The 9,559-nt window shown below is 46.8% G+C and overlaps 1 protein-coding gene across 1 annotated transcript; it reads left to right on the top strand.

Moving 5' to 3' along the window:
• The first annotated feature begins 561 nt into the window (after window positions 1-561).
• SOWAHD (sosondowah ankyrin repeat domain family member D) lies at window positions 562-4,104 on the top strand. The gene is made up of 2 exons (XM_073361328.1): window positions 562-805; window positions 1,282-4,104. Exon 2 carries the CDS (start codon window positions 1,414-1,416, stop codon window positions 2,482-2,484), a length of 1,071 nt encoding a protein of 356 aa, XP_073217429.1. The 5' UTR covers window positions 562-805; window positions 1,282-1,413; the 3' UTR covers window positions 2,485-4,104.
• Window positions 4,105-9,559: the final 5,455 nt, after the last annotated feature.

Here is a 9,559-nt window from a genome sequence, read left to right as displayed (position 1 = left end):
ATCCCGCAGATGGCAGTCAGTCAATCTTTCTCTGTCACTCTCTCTCACACACACACACACAGAGCACACCACACTTCATCACAGGGAGTTTCCATGGGAGGGGAAGTAGCTGCCTCGCATTGATTTTTAGAGTTTCTTTCAATGGAAGAACGAAGACATCCCCATTTAGAAGCTGCTCAGCACCTCCTAGAAATATTCAGCCTGTAGATTAGCCTAGCCCCTTCTGACCTACAGTTACCTCTAGCTCTTGCAAACGCACACTTCTCTCACTTTCATTCCTGTGCATTGCTAACTCAAGAGATATTGCACCATCCGGCTGTTTATGCTCGAGGTGAATCCCTTAAAGTGCCTGGCCCAACTGGTTTTACTTGCAACCCTTCTTTTGGGGCCCACAGTGGTGCCTTCACAGGCTGAAGGCTTTAGGGCTGTGGCCAGTGCGTGTTTTTCTGCTCTCTGGGAAGTGGGTGCATTCGGTTTCACATCACCAATGGCCAAGGCTAATGCCAGGCCCGCAGCAGAAATGAAAAATCACGTGCAGCAGCTTAATCTGTCTCAGTCAAAAAGGAGGACAAAGGTCCTGCCACAGCTTTTACTATGCAGCAAAACTTACCAGTGACAACCTTCACACAAAGGAACTCGGCAAGGAGCAGGCTGGTGCGTCTGGAGAGGCGTCGAGAACCCACGGGCAGAGGAGGAGGGGCCCTGCTGCTGGCAGCAGCCATCAAAGTGCCCAGCGAGAGGCAGGTTGGGAATACCACCCACCCAGAGCTCTATTTCCCCACCCAGCACAGGAGTAATTGTAAAGGTAAGTGGCAGCCGTTCCGGTGAAAAACTCACTGCCTGCTTTCAGCTTGAATGGACTGAGCTCTTTTTTTTTTTTTTGGTTGCTGTTACCACTGATTTGTGTGTAGGAAGGAGGAAGTCAAACGGGTCCCAGATCTGCAGATCCAGCTGGCCAGTGGGTTGTCATGTAGCTATGTTATCATACAAGCCACCAAAATCTGGAGAGGAGAGAAAACACAGCGCCCGTCTGGGGATTTATTGAATCTTAAGAACCAGGGAGCAGGTAGTTTGGAGAGGAGGGGCTGGGAGTGGAGGGGAATTGCTCTAGCGTCCCTCGGTAAATAAATGGCAGACAGTGAAGTCTTTGAAAATCAGTGATCAGCTGAAGGGTGTGCTGCCTGCAGCCCGGAATCTGCTGCTGCTTGTAACTTATTTCACAAGTGCCTTCCCCCTGAGCACAGAAACTAAATGCTGGTTCCTCTTTGCAACATTTCTAAGGCAGACTCAGGAAGCTCTGCAGCCGGAAAGCTCTAGAGGGGAGCCTGGAGTCAGAGTCTCAACGGGACAGGGAACCACTTCTCCACACCCCAACAGCACAGAGAGCCTCAACCATGCCTTAAAGGGAGACGGATGTCTCGGGGGGAGCAGATCTTGGGGATGGTGAAGCCTGCAGGAGACCTCATGGCCAGGATGCAGAGGGAAGAGAGTCTGGAGGTACCAAAGGACACTGAGCCACATGTGTTGCCAGAGGCCTCCCTGTCTCAAGCAGAAGCACTTATTGACAGCCAGGCACCCAACCCCACAGTCCTGGCATTATCATCCTCCTCAGCAGCAGCAGGGAACGTGAATCTCCGCCCATCACACAAGAAGGACCTGATCAGGAACCTGGGCCGGAGTAATAGAGGTTCTGGTAACTGGGATGTGAGCTCTGATGCGGCCAGGCTCTCCATAGGCCGGGGCAGCATGCGGCGGAGAGGCCTGAAGGAGGTCCTGCTGCAGAGCAGTGGAGCCGAGGGAGCCATGTGGCTTGCAGCTGCTCAGAAGATAGCCAGCAGCAGCAGCCCTGCTGTGGGGATGCACCAAGAGCTGGAGCAGAGGTTGGAACAGAGCCCTGAGGACTTGTCCTTAGCCCTAGACCCCCTCGAGCATGAGTGGATGCTGACTGTGGCCCAGGGGGACCCTGAGAGCATCATGAGGTTGCTCGACGTGGATCCCAGCTTGCTGAACAGGAGAGATTTTGTGACAGGGTTCACTGCCCTCCACTGGCTGGCCAAGCATGGCCGCCATGAGGCCCTGATCGAGGTGATCACCTGTGCAGAGAAGAACGGCTACCATGCAGATGTCAACATTCCCACGGCCAGTGGTGGGCTGACCCCCCTGCATCTGGCTGCCCTGCAGGGACACGAGATGGTCATCAAGGTGTTGGTGGGAGCCTACGGTGCCAACACGAGCCTGCGGGACCACAGCGGCCACAAAGCCTGGCAGTACCTGAAAGCAGGTGCCTCCAGGGAGCTGAAGGAGCTGTCAGGGGCTTTAGAGGAAGACCTGGCCCAGCTTGGGGTGTGGAACACCAACAACAACTGCAAGTTGTCCAGAGGGGCTGGTGGCTCTGGTGCTGAACAGAGGACCCAGGTGTTCACCAGACTGCCATCCTTCAGGAGCATGTACAGACAGGCACTTTCATTCTTCCAAAACCTTTAAATTGTCCTTTGTGGCTAAGACTCAGCTTGATGTTGTCTGTGAACTAGTTTTAAAGAGCAGCTTGGTTGGGGCTGGGGAGCGGGGAAGGAGAGCAGGGGGCTGCAGTTGGGTGGCAAGGGTTGGTACAGGAGACTTGCTGAGCCCGGACTAACCAATGGCCGCTGGTGCACTGAGATTACTCAAGAGCCATTGGCTAAGGCTTCTGAAAACCTGCGCAGGCTTGGGTCTTGCCCATAGATATTTGTGCGCCACTCTCCTGGCAGGCCACTGTTTAGCAATTGTGCACGCATAGCTGGGGGGCAGGATTTGCCCTGCAGTAACTATTCTGCTTGTACAAGGGAAGTCTCTTACTGAAACATTTCTCCTGCTGCTGAACCTCTCCAGCATGGAGACCCAGAAGTGCAGCCTGCCAACCCCAGCCCTCACGCAAGTGCCCCGCACAGGCCCCTTTACTCAGGTTTTGCGTAGTTGGCCAGGGCACGGTCCTAGAAGCAGAGCATCGGGATAAGCAGGTTCCTCTGCTTCGTTTACATTGTTTCCCTGCCTGCTCCAGTGCTGTAACTGAGAACAGCAGTATGGCGAGAGGTGCTAGTTTACCTTTAGTTCTTCTGCTCTCGCTGCTTAGTGTCTCTCTACCCAAAGGCACAAGTCACAGGATGTAGTGACAGAGGAAGTGGAGCCTTGTGGTTAAAGCACAGGACTGGATGGAGAACTTGGAGTCTATTTCTGGCTATGCAAAAGGCTTTTCACATGACTTTGGTCAAGGCACTTCATCTCTCCGTGCCTGTTTTTTCTTTTCCAAATGAGGATAATGCCCCGTCCCTACCTCACAGTGAGGGTGTAAGATTAGAGTGATTGTTGTCTGCAGGGTTCTCGGAGGGCCTCGGACAGACAGCTAGCAGCGTGTCATTCCACATTCCACAGTGAGATGTCACAGAGGATTTGGACTTCAGGTGGGGAATAAGCAGCCGCTGAAACTCCAAAAACAAAAATCCTCTTTTCATTAAATGTCTCTGCTAAGGAAGAACACGGAGGAAAAAATACAGAAAACAGGTAATGCCACTAAACTACATGTGCCTTCAAAATGCCCTGGAAAGTATCATGCGCATTTCTTTTCCTAGAAGCTATTTGCTGGGTCAAATAAAAGCTTAAGTTCCCAATTTGACGTGGGTGGTGGAGCACGGAGAAAATGGTGGAGTGAGGAGGAGCAGCTTGTTTAAGCAGCTCTGGCACTTCCAAAGGACGGACAGAACGTGGAGAAAAGGTCAGGCGCTAGACATCTTCTCTGCACCTGGGTTAGAAGATTTTAAACTAATAAACGGAGCCCTGGATGGGAGGGAAAGGGGGCCAGATTAGGCGGAAGTTAGTGTAGGTGGGTTCCATGCAGAGGAAAGGAACTTAGATCAGATTCCTAAAGGAAGGAGGAGCTGGTGACACATTGTTCTGAGAAATGGAAAGAGTACATAGATAAGAACAACAAACAAACTAACGTACAGCGGCATGCGGTGAAGTCACACTCCAGAGAGACAAAGAAGGGAGTGGTTACTAATCCCTCTTTCTAATGTATCACTGCTCAGATTTGTAAGTATTAAAAAGGTAAATCCGATTCTACTCACCCGTCTGAAGTGTATGTTATTTATCAGAAAAATGGAACTTTGCCCAACTTGTTTTAAGTTTTGGGGTGGCCTCAGAGTGTCCTGAAATGAACAGCTGCCCCAGCCTCGGTTTCACACAGAATCAGATCTTTTTTAACTGTCCCATTTATTTATTGTGTGGGTCTGCTTTGAGAAATGACTGTAAAATGGCCTTCTGGAGTTTCATGCTCATCTTCTCTAGACTCCATTTATAAGGGAAAATGATGTTTTCCCTCTAACTACCAGCCCTGGAAATATAAGAGGGGCTCTGAGACTCAAGCTAGTTTCTTTCCTTGCTGCGCATCATCACCAGTAATAAAGATGCTGCAGGCCAAATGAGGCCCCCGGTGATACCTGGGCAATAGACTTCAGTGAGATTGCACCACTGTAACTGACCAGGACTATGTAAACAACAACTGATGATGTGAGATAGAATCCAGCTGACTCCTAGTTGACTTGGGACTGCAGGGTTAATAAACATAAAGACATAGTTCAGCAGTTAGGATACGTAACTGACACTGAAAATGGATTTATTTAAGTAAGGCCTGATCTATTCAGTGTTTTTTGTACTGCTTTAACTCCATTGGTTTAGAAACAAAGATATAGTACAGGGGAATAAATTATACCAGGAGAAAATGCCTTTATAGCAATATAACTGTGTCCACGCTGGGGGGCTGCACGGATCTAACTAGAACTGCTTCTAAACTGATCTAGTTAAATCAGTATGAATACTCTGTATACACCAGCCCTAAGAAGGCGCCACTTTTCCATAATCCCTTTTCACAGCAGAACTAGATTTTATTTATATTAAATCAGGGATCTCAAACTCAAATCCCCGCGAGGGCCACACGAGGACCAGTACATTGGCCCGAGGGCCGCATCACTGAAACCTTTTCATACAACGATACAAAAGTATAGTCAAAAACGAAAAAAATGAAGAGTAATATAGTATGCTACTAAAAGTCTCTGCTAAGGAAGACTTTAATTAATTAATATTAAAATGTATTAACTTTTTAAAAACTATAATGTGAAGAGGGGTTTTAATAAAATATAAACACCTGTAACTATTCCTTATGTGGTCAGAAAGGAGCTTGGCTCCTATGGTGGGCCACAGGACAGCCAGCGTGTTTGTGACCCCTGTATTAAATACTGAAACGCAAATGACAATTGAAAAAGTTAGTCCAAAACTGACTGAAAATCAAATTAAATGATTTCTAGCACAGGGTCTCTCTCCTGCAGCTAACAGAAAAACCTGAAGGCATGGGGTTTTCCCATTTTTTCATTGGTCTGAGCCTCGATTCTGCTCCCAGAGAGCTAGCCATTGACTTCAAAGGGAGCAAGAACATGGACCCATTTACTATCAGTGATATTACTACATGCCACCACAGTTGAGCCTTTAAACTGATGCTATAATTACAAGTTCCTGAGAAGAAGAAACTCGTTCAACTTACAAATACCCCCATTCCCATTGTTTACAGTGCAGAATCCCACGTCACAGCTAGCAATCCCATGCCCTCTCGCCTCAGCTGCACGTTTTTATACCTACAGAGGAAGAGTCACATTAAAAAATATTTATAAAACAAAATATCCCCATGTATTTTATCAACAGTGCCTTTGACTACTAAACCCGACTAGTCTAATTTACTCTGCATTTCACTCGGCACAGATAATGGGAACAGAGTGCTCAGTTCCTACTCCACTTAGGCAAAGACTTCCAAAGTTGCCTAGGGGACTTGGACACCTGATTTCCATTACAATTAGTGGGACTTAGGCATCCAAATTCCTTGAGCATCCTTGAAAACCTCAGCCCTGATTTCCTGGTTCTTGTGCATTAGCACATTTTTGCAAAGTCTGGGTTCCCAGGGCTGCGGAGGGACACTTATTTAACTGAGCTATGATTTATGTTGCTATATGCAGAAGAGCCTCAGTCCTGGACCAGAACCCCATTGGGTTAGAATCATAGAATATCAGGGTTGGAAGGGACCCCTGAAGGTCATCTAGTCCAACCCCCTGCTCGAAGCAGGACCAATTCCTAGTTAAATCATCCTTTGGTTAGGCTTGGTATAAACTGGCAGTCCCTGTCCCTAAGAGCTTTCAATCTAACTGAAAAGAGAAAAAAGCAAGCGGCCACTGAAATAATAATAATTTAAAATACAGAAATAGCCCTGTTAGCCAAGATTCTGTGCAAGCTTGTTTTCACCAAACCCCAGTTTGGACCTAAATATGTCTGGACATTGTCCCTTTAAGGTAGGGTTTGAATCAAAAGGAAGATTCGGTGGGGAAATGTTTTAAAAACAATTATAAGAGTTATTTTCCCAAGGAAAAAGCAGCTCCCTGCTGGAAGTTGCCACTGTCTGAATAAAATAGCACAATAACAGTAGTAGAATCATAGAATTGGAAGGGACCAGTCCAGTCCAGTCCCCCCACTGAGGGCAGGACTAAGTATTATCTAGACAATTATCTAATAATAGCTGTACAACAAAGCATCAGTTTAACCGATTGCCTGGACCAGCATTGCCACGAATACATTCTGAAAGGATTGACTAGTGACTGGTTTCATCCCAGCCCTGACCCTCATGATGGGGAGCAACTTTGTCAGCAGCCTATCCTGGTAGGTATAATTGCTTTGATCCCTCCTGACCAGGTTAAGGAAAGGAAGCAAACAAGAAAGGAGAGGGGTGAAACTGATGGATCTAACAGGGTTGGTTTTCAGCCTTCCTCAGTGCTGTATCTTCTAAACGCCTGCAGCCTCAAACAGCAGGTCTCTTCCTCAGTGGTTGTACTTGTGGAGAGAGAAAAAATTCAAGATTCACAAAAACTTTTGGATTAAAAAAACAAAACAAAACACAAGGAAAACTTATAAGAGATTCCGGTGGATCAAGCTTTCAGACACAGGGCTCCTGGAGGAGCATGAGAAAGCATGAGCATGAGAAAGCTCCTTTTAAAAAAATTGGAGTGAGACTACTTGCAGCATGTGGTCTCCAGTTAGATTTGAAGCATTTAAATCATCTTTATTAATGCTTTGTGCTCATCTTCTGTTGCAGACTTATCCTCCCCGCTCAATGATGCAGAAATTAGACTTCTATTACACATCCCCAGGAAGGGCTGCTGGAAGATCAGATATTACTGATGTGTCCTAACCCTGTTACTGAACACTTGCCCAAGGGGTCTCACTAGACATTTTTTGGTGGCCTCAGAGTGCAGCCACCAACTCTTGCCGGTGGCCACCCTGACAATTTTTCCTAAAATACTTAATTAACTTTAGGCAAAACAAATCAATATGTACACAGACACGTCCAAATCACTGTAATTTTTTATGTAGGCTTGTATTGCACTCAATACAAATAATGTACAATTTTGTCTCTATTTGTTACTAAATAATGCTCTTTGTATGTTGTGACAGGGTCGGGCCAGAGGGCTACAGGAGAGTAATAGAAGGCAGATATATTAGCCCCAGGTTAAGTAGGTCCCCTTTCCCTGGGTAAGGTAACAGGGAAGGTTCCAGAACCTTCTGGAGACAATTAAGATGACAGGCTGATTAGAACACCTGCAGCCGATCAAGAAGCTGCTAGAATCAATTAAGGCAGGCTAATCGGGCACCTGGGTTTAAAAAGGAGCTCATTTCAGTTTGTGGTGCATGTGTAAGGAGTTGGGAGCAAGAGGTGCTAGGAGCTGAGAGCGAGAACACGGACTGTTGGAGGACTGAGGAGTACAAGCATTATCAGACACAAGGAGGAAGGTCCTATGGTGAGTATAAAGAAGGTGTTGGGAGGAGGCCATGGGGAAGTAACCCAGGGAATTGTTAGTGTTGCACAGCTGCTCCAGGAGGCACTCTAAACAGCTGCATTCCACAAGGCCCTGGGCTGGAACCCGGAGTAGAGGGCAGGCCCGGGTTCCCCCCAAACCTCCCAACTCTTGGTCAGACACAGGAGGAGTTGACCTGGACTGTGCGTTCATGAAAACAGCCAAACTGAGGGCTGCTGTGAAGCTCCAAGGCGAGCAAATTCGCCAATAAGCGCAAGGTAGAGTAGGAACTTTGTCACAACGTTCTTGTCTTTTTTGTTGTTTCTTTGGCTTTTTTATTTTTTTAAAAAAAGATTTGCTAGCTAGTAAGTCTGTTTCTGTGAAAAGTGCTATTTGTATGTTTAACACTGCTTTGCCCCCCCAGTCACGGCCCAGGAGGCTGTGGCCACACAAAAAGCCCCAGGTGGCTGCATGCAACCATGGTGGCCACAATTGAGAAATGCTGCACTAGCCTCACTTGCCTTTGGTAACTAGGATTTCCAAAATGCCTTTGGAGAGAGAGGTAATTGTGCAAGGACCAACAAGCTGCCGTAAGTAAAGTATGTGATCTAGCTCAGCACATGCTGCACCTTCACTACCTTACTATGAACGCCAGTAAAAAGATCAGCTCCACCTATTTATCTTCTTAAAAATTGACAGTCTCTCTGCTGGTCCCGCAGGGCCTGGTGATAAAGGCTTAGAGCTTCCCCAGGATGTGGTGTGCTGCCACCAGGGAACTGAGTTTCAACTAAACTCCCTTAGAAGGGACAGCAATTGCAGCTCACTCCTCTGCTCCATTCAGCACCAAGCTAGCTTGGTCTCCGCCACATCTGTGCACAGAAGTAAAACGAGTTATTTTCAGGTAACCAGAATGTATACACCAGACCCACCATGGTGGAGAGCAGGGGATCAAGACAGGGCTCAGTTCCCCCTGACACCCACTCAGTGTGATCTTGAGCAAATCACCTTGCTTTGGAACCGTGTTTCAGTCCCTCCCAGAAAGATCTTTGTACATCTTCCCTCTCTGCATGCAAGGTGCCATGTAATTGCATCATCATCTAGTTAAGGGTCACTACTGCAGAATGCATGTATTACTGATGACTCAACCAATTATATTCCCAAACTCTATTCCTCCCCACCTCCACAGAGCAATCTTTTTTTTACTATGTTGTAACTAGAAGCATTAATCATTCAATTGTGCTGATAACTGATCAGAAGTGGGAAGAGGAGATAGTCTTCAGTGTTTAGATGTCACTTAAAACCCTAGCTGGAAAGATTTTCACCTCCAGTCATCCCCAACATCTCTGACTTTTTATACCCCTTCAAAATCTTGTGTGGCTATCCAAATGCAAGTTTCCAAAATTAAATCTGGCTATTTGAGAATAATAAATTGACTGGGCAAGGTTTTCCTAATGCATCACTTTTGGATCTGCAACATAAAACGATTTGTGCACCACAGCTGAATGTGAAGAAGTGGCCAGTGCATGTGGATTGCGCTACACTTCATTTTCCCAATATACATTGCTTGTGATTTTGGAGAATATACAACATCCCAGTCACTGCAAAAGAACTTGAGGCCAGATTTTTAAAGATACTTAGGAATCTGAAGATGCAGACAGGTGCTTAAATATCTCTGAAAAATCTGGCCCTTGGTGTAC

The sequence above is a fragment of the Lepidochelys kempii genome, chromosome 9, assembly GCF_965140265.1.
Source record: "Lepidochelys kempii isolate rLepKem1 chromosome 9, rLepKem1.hap2, whole genome shotgun sequence".
NCBI lineage: Eukaryota > Metazoa > Chordata > Testudines > Cheloniidae > Lepidochelys > Lepidochelys kempii.
This window is presented reverse-complemented; position numbering and strand designations above follow the sequence as displayed.

What these genes read in the sequence shown, in the direction of transcription:
- SOWAHD (XM_073361328.1), top strand. Translation starts at nt 1,414, where the DNA reads ATGTCTCGGGGGGAGCAGATCTTGGGGATGGTGAAGCCTGCAGGAGAC.